Source organism: Trichomycterus rosablanca, chromosome 11 (assembly GCF_030014385.1).
Source record: "Trichomycterus rosablanca isolate fTriRos1 chromosome 11, fTriRos1.hap1, whole genome shotgun sequence".
Classification (NCBI taxonomy): domain Eukaryota; kingdom Metazoa; phylum Chordata; class Actinopteri; order Siluriformes; family Trichomycteridae; genus Trichomycterus; species Trichomycterus rosablanca.
This window is the reverse complement of record NC_085998.1, coordinates 36,743,164-36,756,415: the sequence shown is the minus strand read 5'-3', so window position 1 is coordinate 36,756,415 and position 13,252 is coordinate 36,743,164. Positions and strand designations below refer to the sequence as shown.

Here is a 13,252-nt window from a genome sequence, read left to right as displayed (position 1 = left end):
CGCAAGTAAATCTAAACTGCACAATTTACTAGGACAAGACAGTACCAATCCCAGCTAAATACTGCCTGTAAAACACTAGATCCCACTGAGACGAATGATTAAAAACACCAGTGAATGAAATTGAGAGATATTGGAAACTGAAATGACTCAGCAATAAAGATACTGTTTGTGCTGAGGACAATTTTTTTGTTAAATGAATGTCACAGTTGAGTGAATACACTGAGCAAACCTAACATTATGAGCACTCAGAGGTGAAGTGAATAACACTGATTATCTCTTCATCACGGCACCTGTTAGGCATATATTAGGCAGCAAGTGAACATTTTATCCTCAAAGTTGATGTTAGAAGCAGGAAAAATGGGCGAGCGTGAGGATTTGAGGGAGTTGACGAGGGCCAAATTGTGATGGCTAGACGACTGGTTTAGAGCATCTCCAAAACTGCAGCTCTTGTGGGGTGTTCCCGGTCTGCAGTGGTCAGTATCTATCAAAAGTGGTCCAAGGAAGGAACAGTGGTAAACCGGCGAAAGAGCCATGGGTGGCCAAGGCTCATTGATGAACGTGGGGAGCGAAGGCTGGCCCGTGTGGGCCAACTTAATCCTGGTTCTGATAGAAAGGTGCCAGAATACATAGAGCATCACAGCTGCAGGGATGTTTTGGCGGCAAAAGGGGGACCAACACAATACTAGGAAGGTGGTCATGTGTACTTAACAAACGTAGGTGTTTGGAATGTAATTTCCAGTAAGTCAATTGTAAGTGGGGTTTAAATGCAGGATCATTAATGGGTCCAGTAAAGTTATGAAGGCCGTTTTTTAGTAAATAAAGGGATAAATGAAAAGTACTTTAGTTGTCATTGCAGTGCTTTGCCTAGGTAATCTTTTAATGTATGTATTGTTGTAAATTCCTATTGTCCTGGCAAGAATGTTATCAAACCAGGTTCTTCAATCCTTTGTGTGGTTTAGAAACAAAATACTATTTAACATATATATTAGTACACAATGATACTAAATGAGAAACGATGACGTCCACGAATAATAGATGGGGCTCATGAATCACTCTTTAGACTGGTGCTTGGAGACAGAAGAGGTCATCTAAAGTTCTTTGAATCTATTGTGCAGGGACGTGTGAGGGTGTAAAATCCAAACTGTCCTTTTTTCATTGCCGACTGACACCTCAGCTAGAATCTAGTGTCTGTTTGAGTATGTATGAGTATGTGACTCGGTTCATTAGAACACCTACATACACACACACACACAGTATACACATCTCCAAAAAGAAACGACCGCACCCCTTGTGCGTCACCCCAGCACTCAGCACTAGGACTGGATGAGGGTTTGTGCATACGAAACATCTGGCTGGCAGCTAACTGGGTCACAGTTCAGTTCAAAGTGCAGAGGGTAAGCAGTGGAAGGGTCAGATAGGTCCGTTCAGGTTGGGTTAGTCCAGTTCGACTTGACCTCTGCAATTCCAAAGTCCAGAGCCAATGTACCACTGGATATGCACGGAGGGGTGGGGGGCTTGGCTCCAACCATTGGTCAGGTAAATGCGTTGAGGTCCAGCTCATGAAGAACACTGTTCCAGAAAGAAGGGATGATGAAGGAGATGGGACGAGGAATGAGTTTAAACAGTTTAGACGAGCGTTCCTGGCTTGGCCTTCTCGTGTCCGTACCACTGCACGTCCGCCAGCTCCGAGCACAGAGGACTGCTCAGGAAACAGCTGTCGCTGAAGGATCTGTCACACAATAAATAAACATGTAAAAAATCTAACACATGGAACAGAGTCAGATGTTTGCAGCAGGTCAAGAATGAACACTACATGACTACCTAAAGTGTGGACACTCCTACTAATTATTCAGTTCAGGTGTTTCAGCCACACCCACTGCAATCTGGTGTATAAAATCAATTAAATAAATTAATTAAGTTTTGGAAAGGTCTTTTTCTGTTTCAACATGACTGAGTAAAAAAGTAAGGTCCACAAAGACATGTCTTTATAATTTTGTATAATTTATATTTATAATTTTGCTTATCAATGTGACATAAACCAGATAAATTGTAATTAAGATCTGGTCTTGACTACAAATCTACTCTTTACACTTTACCAATTTTCCATCCATCCATCCATCCATCCATTCAACCATCATGTACACCAATGAGCCAAAACAGTGAGGCCATCCTCCAAAAATGTGCATGGCAATGCCTTTTTTGTAACAATTGTGCATTTGATGGCCTGAGATGTATTAAATATTGGGCTGATGGTCATTTCTGATCGTTATGGTCAAATGCCAGGGTTACAGTATCTCCATGAACCACGGACAGGTTGCTGGGCAGCCAAGACTCATTGACACCAGAGGGCATGATCCATGATGTCTGGTACAGACCAACAGTGGCTCAAATTGCTAAACATTTTGAAACTAGTCATGAGGTGAACAAGTTATAGGGCATTGAGCCCTTCTGTGTATGGGGCTGCTTAGTTACAGGCCAGTCAAAGTGCTGACGCTAACTCCTGTCCCTTAATGTAAACACAAACACTGGGCACACAGGAACTAGACATCAGAGCAATTTATTTTAATTCTGTTTACTCAAAGTTCATGTGGACGGCCAGGATGCACTGTAGGATGATCCAGCTCGCAACATACAGAACCCTCTGGTAAGGTCCTAGTACCAGATACCAAAGGAATCCTTGAGATGTCTTGTGGAGTCCATGTCTCGGTAGGTCAGAGCTGTTTTGACAGCATGTAAAATGGCCCAAATGTTTTGGTTCATCAGATTAACAGTGTAAATGTTGTTATGCATGTAAATACCTGACAATGTTTTTAACGCGACCACATAAACATTATAATCTACACAGAGAAATCAAACAAATAATGAAATCTGGTAATGGTCATATTACAACTGTGTTTGTAAATAGGTTAGATATCAAGACACAATGCAAGTCATAAAGACAAACATTCAGCGAGAGGTAGAATCAACATGCCGAGAGAGAGAGAGAGAAAAGAGAGAGAGAGAGAGAGGGTAGGATGGTGAGAGTACCTCAGTACTAGTGTTCAGTGCTTTGGTGAGAGGGCGAGCGGTCCTCAGTGGAAGAGTTTTCAGCTGTATCACTGCATCACCCGAAAAGAACAGCACACGCCCACAAACACACCCAGAGCAAACAGTCGAGTGCAAGTGGGTTAAAGAGAATAAAAAGGAGAGATAAAGAAAGAGAGATAAAGAAAGAGAGAGAAAGTGAGAGAGAGAGAGAGAGAGAGAGGTTAGCAGCTGTATGATCAGTAATTGTAGTTAGCAGGTGAAAGCGACGCATGTAAGCACATTAGGGTTAAAGAGTTGCTATGAGGTTACACAGTAAAACAGCTTTATCATAGCAGGTTTATGTACAGTAGGGTTCAAACGTCTTATTTACACACAATTCAAAAAAAATTTATATATTATTATATTATATTATTTTGTTTTGCTAGTTATAACTTTTACATATAATTTTGTGTATGTATGATTTGTGTACATCCTATTCATTCCTCTAAAGCTTTTCTTGCCACTGTCGCCCTCGGTTTTCTCCATTTTCTCCTAATTTATCATAGTCAATCTGTCTTCTGCTGCTGGGGGATCCCTGATTGCAGTCGAGGTGGGTATATTGCTGCTCACGCCTCCTCTGACGCGCGTGCAGCCCCTAGCGGAACCCTTTTTCACCCATGCATTCTGCACAGGCGCCTCTATCTGTGAATCGGGATCTTTACACAGCGCTTAAACCCACCCCACCCCACCCACATATTCCAGTCATCCCTCCCTAGCAAAAACGTGTCTGCTGAAGGCACTGCCAATTATGCACGCTTGATGGCTCCCAGTCGACCAGTGGCAACACCAAGTTTTGAACCGAGGAGTTCAGAATCTCAGGCCTGGGCTCTGTAAAGCTGCTTTAAAAACATGTCTGTTGTAAAAAGTGCTATACAAATAAATTTGACTTGACTTAAAAGATTATCTAACCTGCTGTCTGTCAACAGTAAATATCTAGTAACATATACTAGATGGGCTGCTCCCATTTTTTTCTTCCTGCTTCAACCCCCCTATTTATCCAGGCTTGGGACCGGCACTTAGGGTGCACTGATCTGTCCCTCATGGCTGGGTTCATGTAACACCTTCTGTATTTGTGGGCCCAGCCCAAGATTTGAACCCCCCAGAACTCCCCACATCAACTCACTCTGTAATCTTGGCATTCTAAGATTAGTATTGCAAGAATCATGTGATTGATTGGCATTTGGTTCAAGGTGTGTTAATGAATTGTGCCCAGTGATTCAGGGAAAAATTGACCCAGTGTGACACTGACAGGATAAATCTGTGGGAACGGGGGTGGTCTAAGCCCTGTGACGTATTGGTGCCCTGTCCAGGGTATACCTGCTTTGCAAGATCATAAAACTAATCCCAGTCCTGCTGCTGCGCCATCACACTGACTTGCATTAATAACAAATGTGTGTAAAATTAGTAATACAGTGTATGGAATACTGTGACCTTCCAGTATCCAGTTAAACTAGTTAAGAGAAATAAACCCAGGCGCCTCTCTTACCCGCTTTGCCAGTTGAGTATGTGCTGGGGGCTGCAGGGTGGAGTGGCTGCTGATTCGCTACACGGTGTTCCACTTCTCTGGCTGTGTGGAGAGGCAGCTGGAAACACAAGCACACAAACACACACACACACACAGATTTAATACACACTCGCACCCGCTGGCCGTTATCGGAGATTAAATGAGCTTGTCACTGACACTTCCATGCAGAGCTCAGGACTAAACCCTTGAGTGCTGCTGTCACTCATTGTGCAATCAATTACACACGCGCACACACACACACACACACACACACACACACACACACACACACACACACACAGAAAGAGTGCGGACCACCCTGACAGCCTCTCAATCCCACACACTCCTCACTGGAATGCATTTAGCTTAACCGTTCTAACACGACTGATCCTCCACATTCAATCAACAACGTCAACATCAGAACACACACGATAAGTCTGGATGTTTGGATGTTTTTACATTAAAAATTATGTTTATATGACATATACTTTATTTAAAACGCACATATGACGCTCGAGTGGCAAAGCTTTCTACCATTATAGAAAGCCCACCACCATTATAGATCAGGGTTCAAATCTCAGCAGCACAAAATCTGGGTAAATTACGTTTATATGAGATATACTAATGCTCAGGTGGCAAATGCTAACCCACCACCATTATAGATCTGGGTTTGAATCTCAGTAGTGCTATTGGACAGCCAGGCATCTACACAGACGTAATTGGTGATGTCTCAGTGGGTGGCCAAAGCACTGTGATGGACTGACGCCCTGTACAGGGTATTCCTGTAAATACTGTAAAGGACCCAAAATGACCCTAATCAGAATAAAGATGGATAAATATAAATTCGCCTAAATGTAACTAAACATGACATTAGATATTAGAAAAGACATTATCGCTATATCATCTTTCATTTATCTTTATTTATATATTTATACTTATATATTTGTATATATTGTTTATAAGAATAGATACACTACACTCCTTTCCTAAACTGTTGGCACAGCGGTGTGAGTCTTATTATTACACCGCACCAGCTCACTCTGTAATCCTGTCCGGGGTGTGTTACTGGATTGTGCCAAGTGATTCGGGAAAAAGTGGACCCAATAGTGTGACACTGACCAGGAAAAACCTACGCTTTAAAAACATACGCTTTAAAAGCATACGATTTATTTAATATTATTGATAGTAAACACATCTTAACAGTGGGTGTAGCTGAAACACCTCAACTCAACAACTAGTGGACGTCTCAATACTTCTGGCTATACGGTGTATCAGCATGTTTTCTGGGTTTTTAGGAGTTTCATTACATGCAGTCAAAAATAAATATTCACCAATACAAGGTAAAAGCGTGAACGTAAATCTCTGAACAGGAGGTAAAAGTGAGCGACGGTGTGTGTGTGTGTGTGTGTTTCTGCTGATCAGAACTGAGAGCAGTCGGAGTAACAGAATCATTTGGCAGCAACGGTGAATGTTTTTATGGAGCCAGTGGAGCGAGGTGGTGCGCTGAGAAAATACGCAAAAAGCACATCGGCGCTTCAGAACTGAGCTGTGGGAACTGATTCAAAGTGTAAATCTGTTTAGGTGTGTGTAGTAAAATTTGTGATCGTGTTTGTGTAAACACCTAAAAACAGCGGCGGTATTTTGAACAAGCTCAGTTCATAGTCGACTTTTCAGCAACCTAGATGTACACTATATGGATAAAAGTATTGGGACACCCCTTCTAATGACTGAATTCATGTGTTTGAGCCAGAACATTTGCCAACAGGTGTAATAAATCAATTATAAAATGAAAACGATATGCTTCCAACTATATCTATAAAGACATGAAGAAAAGCTCAGTTTAAAGAAACTCATTAATTGAGCTTTTCTTGATGAACATCAGTGGCCAGTTATATATAAGCTCTATTTTTTAAATTTAGTCGTATCCAATTACCCTGATTGCGTTACGTTTCACCTCTACCGATACAACCCTCCACTGCTTACTGAGGAGCTTCGCATCTGACACACGTGAGCAGTACCGACTGCATCCTTACACCTGCACGAGGCGAGTTCATATGCGGATCAGCCTTGTGCATGAAGAGCCACACCCTGATCAGCATTATTCCCCAACTCTGCCAGAAGAGGTCGTAATTGCACCAGTTATGAGGAACCCTGGTCCGACTCATCCCACCCTGAACGACAGCCAATCGTTGTTCATGTGGCCGCCCAGCCCAGACGGATGGCGAAATCCCAGCTCTGGTGTGCCAGCGTGTTTTATCACTGTGCCACCTGATCGGCTACAAATGCTCTTTTGACTGGATGGGCACAAATTCCCACGGACATACTTCAAAGTCTTGTGAGAAGCCTTCTCAAAAGAGTGGCTGTTGTTATAGCTGAAAGGATCACACAGAGGTCACTCTTTTTTTAATACCATTTGTTTTTCAAACGGGATGTCCAACAAACACACGGTCAAGTGTCCAAATACTTTTGGTATATAGTGTAATCTCATTAGACAGTATGAGCCTGCCCTGCAAAACTAACCTTCTAGAAAAGCACTAAATGATATCAAGCTATAAAAACACCTAGAATAGAGACAAAGAGCTAAAGTGGTACAAATTTTAACGGCACTGGGTACCAAATTATACTTAACTGGCAAATCTGGTTTTGTATCAAGTTTCGTCTTTTATTACAATACAGTTTAGGCATTTCTAGCCAGCCACTAATGGTCGTGTTTATAAATGTGCAAGATTAGCCTGTTTCAGCTTAAAAAGTGCTGTGAACAGAGTTTTTTTTTCATGTACAGACGCCCAGAGTAAACAATCCCCTTAAACAGCAGTTTTGCACTTACAGCAAATGCATTGTGGCAGAGTGGTGCCAACCAAGCCATGGCATGGTACTAGTCCATGGCAACTGGCATTGATATTTTTTTTCCTTGGATTTTCCCCCTTTTTCTCCCAATTTAGTCATTTCCAATACCCGACTGTGAATCCGCTGCTGCTTGCACAACCCCTGATCTGATCTCTGATCCCCTGTCCAATCTGCAGTCGCGTCTTATCACCTGACAGTGTTGTGTTCCCACATAGAGTCTTATCGGGATCGGAGAGCCATACTACGCTTCATGTGCCACACCCCCTTCCTCCCCAAATTGTTCAGGTGCCAGGACCAGTCTTGCAGATTGCATATCAACACTCTGCAGTGGACTCAGATACTCTATATAGATATACGTTTTTGGATGTGGACACCTGACCATGTGCTTGTTGGAAATCCTATTTCACTGGTTTGTGTTGAATCATTTTAATGCTACATTATCTGTACAGAAAACAAAACACTTTTTGCTTCGTGTTTTACCTGGTGAGCCCTTGGTGAGTGTGCCCACTCTCCCTGGATTAGAACTGGTGTGTGTGAGGCGTGAATGCTCCTTCAGTGACCCAGACGAGCGCTGGTACCAGCACCTGAGCTCCTCGGATACGGCCACTCTGCTCCCTCCTCCCTCCCTCCCCACCGATGGAGTCCTCACTATCTGAGACCTGGAGGGGGTAAGCCTGGCACTGCCGCTGGCACTGCCTCCATCACCATCCTCACTGGCTGATCCCCAGCCCTCCTTGTAAAGGCCGCCGGCCGTGTACGAGTTGGACGTCTTAAACTGCGCTTTGACGCTGTAGTGTCCTTCCTGGTCACTCTCCAGGCTGCGCACCACCACGGCGCCAGGGCTGCTGCCTGTCGGGTAGAGCGGGTACTCCTTGATGCGGTACTGTGATGACGGCTGGCTCTGGCTGTTCAGGTAAACACCCTGCTGAGGTGTGCCGGGTGTGCCACCGTTGCGTGCAGCCAAATTGGGCATGCTGCCTGAGCTGGAGGTGCCCAGATGGCCGGCCGATTTGTGGCGCTGGCGCTGACGTTGACGTGCCCTGGACGGTGAGTCCTCCGCCAGTGTGCGATAGTTAGGGTTGGCACCCGCTGGTGGGCAGCAGTGCTCCGAGCTTGAATGGCTGGTGCAGGATGAACAGTCGTCTGGAACCACCGAGCCGCTGCTTCCTGTCCGCTGGTGGCCCGATAGGAAGAGGTCAGGGATGAGCTTCGCCTCCTGGCCCGGTTCTAAGCTGAGCAGCTTGCCCTGAGACTCTAGACTGGAGCTTCGGCCACGGAAGGGTTGGGTTAGGCTAAGACAGAGAGACAGACAGCAGTTAGCAACTGCAAAAAGCAAGACAGCAGAAATAAAATGTTTTTACAAGTGTTTATACCTGGCTGTGTGAACATAGTTCCTGGTTCTTAGGTCAGGGGTCGAGGGCATGCTGGACTGGCTGTTCCAGTGGGGTAGCGCTCGCACTGGGCTGTTCTGCAAAGAGTTACTTCCTCCTGCCTCACAACTGCCTGTGCTTGGAAACCGCCTGTGACTACTACACACACACACACACACACACACACACAGAGAACAAATATTTTTTTAATTAAACCACACAAAGTTGCTATTCCTATATGTCTATATTAAAAACTTAAATTGTCTATGCATTTAATTATTCTGATTATTAAGTTTGGCATAACATTATGACCATCTTCCTAATAATGTGTTGGTCCCCTTTTGCTGCCCCATACGCAAAAATCTGTGATGCTCTGTGTATTCTGACACCTTTCTACCAGAACCAGCATTAACTTCTTCAGCAATTTGAGCTACAGCAGCTCGTCTGTTGGATCGGACCACACGGTGCATCAATGAGCCTTGGCCGCCCATGACCCTGTCGCCGGTTTACCACTGTTCCTTCCTTGGACCACTTTTGATAGATACTGACCACTGCAGACGGGAACACCCCACAAGAGCTGCAGTTTTGGAGATGCTCTGACCCAGTCGTCTAGCCATCACAATTTGGCCCTCGTCAAACTCGCTCAAATCCTCACGCTCGCCCATTTTTCCTGCTTCTAACATCAACTTTGAGGATAAAATGTTCACTTGCTGCCTAAAATATCCCCCCCACTAACAGGTGCCGTAATTGAGAGATAATCAGTGTTATTCAGTTCACCTGTCAGTGCTCATAATGTTATGCCTGGTCGGTGTATGTAGCATGTGTGTGCTGTGTTATTAGTGTTATAGGTGTGAGCTTGCATGGCTAAAAAAAACAGATAACACAAGTGTCTTGTGAGTATTAAAGCAACCGGCATTGATATCAACATTAACGTGAGTAGTAAAGTAAGATAAAAGCTTATGTTATTCATGAAAAAATTAAAGGTGCACTGAAACACATTGAAAGAACTATAGCAAATGGTAAGCTGATTTTTAACACTTTCAAATGTGTTTTTTATTACATATTTTCCCTGGATTTTTTGCCCTTTATCTCCCAATGTTGTCATTTCCAATTCCCGATTGTGAATCCATTGTGAATCCAGCCAGTGCTTAGTTTCCACACAGAGCCGTATCAAAACTGGAGAGCCACACTAAGTTTCTAAATTTGCGCAGGTGCCTGGACCAGTCCCACAGATCCTGTACGACCTTCTCTGCCTCAGAAACGGCTAATTGTGTATTTGTGGATGCCCGGCCAGGTCGGTAGCTCTCCTGAGATTCGAACTCGCAAAGTCTAACATGCTGCAGTGGACTCTATATAGACTACTCTTGTTGGAAATCCTATTTCAAAACCAAAAAAGTGTTACCCCTTTTTATGGTAATACTTTTTACGAGATTTTGGATTGTGTCTGTTGGAATTTGTGCCCAATAAGTTAAAGGAACATTTATTAGGTCAGCAGTGATGTTGGATGAGAAGGCCTGGCTCGCAACTGACATCTCATGTTCAAGATTCACCAAACTTATCAAACCATGTCTTTATGGACCATGCTGTGGTGACATTCATACACCTAGCAGCAATAGATGTGGCTAAAACACCTAAACTTAGCAGGCGTGTCCAGATATCTTTGGAAATACAGTGTAGTGAATCACAAGCTATAACAGTGTGTCAATAAAGTAAGATCACCGGTGCACACCTTGAGTGAGAGGAGCGTTTCTTCACCCTTTCGTAGGGTTCGTCCAGTGAGCTCTCGCTCCACATGCGGGGTTTGATGGGGGATTTGTCGTAGTCACTGCGCTGGTAATGCAAGTGTCTCAGACCCTCCAGGGACTGAGGAGGAGGGGGTCTGCTGTGAGACGGAGGCCGAGGAGGAAGGCCTTTGTGAGGGGAGGAAACCGGAGAAAAATTGGGGGTCCCTGTTACCTGGGGGTCATCTGGAAAATACAAATAAAGAAATAATATGAATTAAATTTAATCATACAAGCTGGAAGATAGACAACAAATGGCAGGCCGAACTCACCGTCATCTAGCACCAAAGCGTCAGAAAGTGAGCTGTCCTCTGAGCCGATATTCGCCTCTGCAATGAGACACACAAACACACAGCGTATAACATCATTCCACACACTTCCACCTCCACACACTCCGCTAACAATCAGACTAACATCTCTTTATTGTGTAGCCTGAGGACGAGCACATTCATACGTGTGTGTGTGACTCCAGATGAGGTGCGTGAATTAGTTCCTTTCCAACCCTCGCCCGACCTCAGCGGAGGTCGCACACACACACACACACGCTGTTTTACAGCTGCGAGTACTGAGATCACTTCCTCCTGCTCTCTGCATGGGAGTCCCTCCGCCGGGGGAAAGTGTGTTAGCGCATTTAATGAAGCTACGTAATCACTGAGCGCAGCATGGGAGACCGCACAGCGTTCACAGGCAAAGCCGGCTGTACTAGTCAACCACAATTAAAAACACACAACCTCAGCTTCTGCTCATTACCTAGAGAAGAATGTCTGATCAGGTTAAACATTTTTAGATGTTATAACTGTTAAGTAGAAATCAGGAGCTGGACTTTCTCCTGTGTGATGCTCCTTTGCTGAGGAAAATTCTGATGCAATTTACACCATTACACAAGCCAGCACAAAATGAGGTGCAGACAGCTCTCTAATTTATTGATCCAAATACAGGGGTGTTTATACACCGGTTTCCATGTGAAGTTATGGGTGGTGGCGTGAAATTAGCAAATTAGAAACAGGTAATCACGTTGAGATGGGGACTCTGGTGTGGGATGAACCAATCAGAGGTAAGATTAGAATAGATTATGACAAAGAAAAAGCTTGTTTCTATGTAGTCGCCAACTGACTAGTGTTGACACACGTGCAAAACATCGCTGTTAATATTGACAAGAGTCTAAAGTCTAGTTTAAAGCAATTACTGAGACATTAGATGTAGTACACATAATTAAAGTCAGAAATCCTTTCAATAATCAGTCCTTTCAATAGGGCAGTTGTAGCCTAGTGGTTAAGTGGTACTGGACTAGTAATCAAAAGGTGCCAGATTGTCACTGTTGGGCCCTTGAGCAAGGCCCTTAACCCTCAATTGCTCAGACTGTATACTGTAAAAGTACTGTAAGTCACTTTGGATAAAAGCGTCTGCTAAATGTGTCGAAAGGGGATGTGCTCAGGTGGCAGAGTGGTCTATTGCGAGTACTATTGGCTGGCTGGGTGTCTATACAGACATGTTTGGCAATGTCTGGAGGGGAGGTGACCAAAGCCCTAAAATGAAAACAAGAGGCACAGCAAAGTGGCAACAGCCAATAAAAGCACAACCAAAAAGAAGCCAGTGTGCGGCACGATCTGGTTTTGGATTCTAGGACATGCTGATAGGTTAATAGGGTGCTGCACACCAACATGGTTTGTCCTTGTACTTAAATGTTATTATAAACGTTCACTGTATGATGCGGTGACAAAACTCCAACTCTACCTCCCTACCTGGACTTTACAGACAACAGTACTGTGTGTTTCTTACCCTCTATGATAAGTGAGGCTCGTTGTGTGGGTTTCTTGCCCGAGCGGATGCGGTACTCGTTGATGCCGTTCTCGATGTCCTGCATCTTCTTCAAAGCTTTCAGGTACGAGGTCTTCCTCTGCTTCTTCAACTTCTTACTGCTCACGTGAGGATCGCTGGCTAATCGTCTCGCTGCCTCCGTGATCTGAGACTGGATAGCAAACTCCCTCTCTAAACGCTCCAGCTCTATCTCCTAACACACACACACACACACACACACACAGAGAGAGAGAAGAGCACAGATTAGCTTAGGCATAACCATACAAAACCATTTAATACAATGAATGCAAGCCAACAACCACACAATCCTTTCTATCACCAACACAACTTTAAGAACTCATCACACACACTCCTTACAGTCTAATATGTAAAGAAAACAGATACGCTGGGACATTGTACCAGCACCATTGTTTAGCTTTCTTCATTTATCTATTACAATGACCAGTTTATTAACCCTGATGGTTTGTGGTGACCCGACACAGTTCAGTAGTTAAAGCTCCGAGATGGACGTACCTCTCCTTTGGGCATAATCTTCTGTTCATCCAGTTTGAAGGCCGTGCCGATTTTACGCCTGACCGTGGGCGGCTTCTCTCCGGGGTCCAGTGGATACTCTTTAGGAAGCTTTCCGGTCAGCTCCTAAAGCACGAACCACACGTGTACAAAAGAGAAAAAGATTTATATTCCACCAGAAGTGTACAATAAAAAATTAAAGTAACAATTACGTTTCTACTGCACTTACGTAGTAGCAGTTTTGAAGTGTTTGCATTTGTGGCATTTAAGTAATTGAGGGTTAAGGGCCTTGCTCAAGGGCCCAACAGTGGCAACTTGGCAGTGGTGGGGGTTAAACCAGCAACCTTCTGATTACT

The 13,252-nt window shown here is 44.2% G+C and overlaps 1 protein-coding gene across 1 annotated transcript in view; it reads right to left on the bottom strand.

The window, feature by feature from the left end:
* Positions 1 to 283: 283 nt before the first annotated feature.
* The window catches only part of frmd4a (FERM domain containing 4A), an 89,245-nt gene continuing 76,276 nt past the window's right edge, over positions 284 to 13,252 (bottom strand). Inside the window, exons 16-23 of the mRNA XM_063004285.1 lie at positions 12,900 to 13,022; positions 12,348 to 12,579; positions 10,841 to 10,897; positions 10,517 to 10,754; positions 8,791 to 8,946; positions 7,898 to 8,709; positions 4,553 to 4,649; positions 284 to 1,729 (exon numbers count right to left, since the gene is read on the bottom strand). Of these exons, the coding sequence (XP_062860355.1) occupies positions 1,627 to 1,729; positions 4,553 to 4,649; positions 7,898 to 8,709; positions 8,791 to 8,946; positions 10,517 to 10,754; positions 10,841 to 10,897; positions 12,348 to 12,579; positions 12,900 to 13,022 (1,818 nt within the window). The 3' untranslated portion in view covers positions 284 to 1,626. The remainder of the gene's footprint in view (positions 1,730 to 4,552; positions 4,650 to 7,897; positions 8,710 to 8,790; positions 8,947 to 10,516; positions 10,755 to 10,840; positions 10,898 to 12,347; positions 12,580 to 12,899; positions 13,023 to 13,252) is intronic.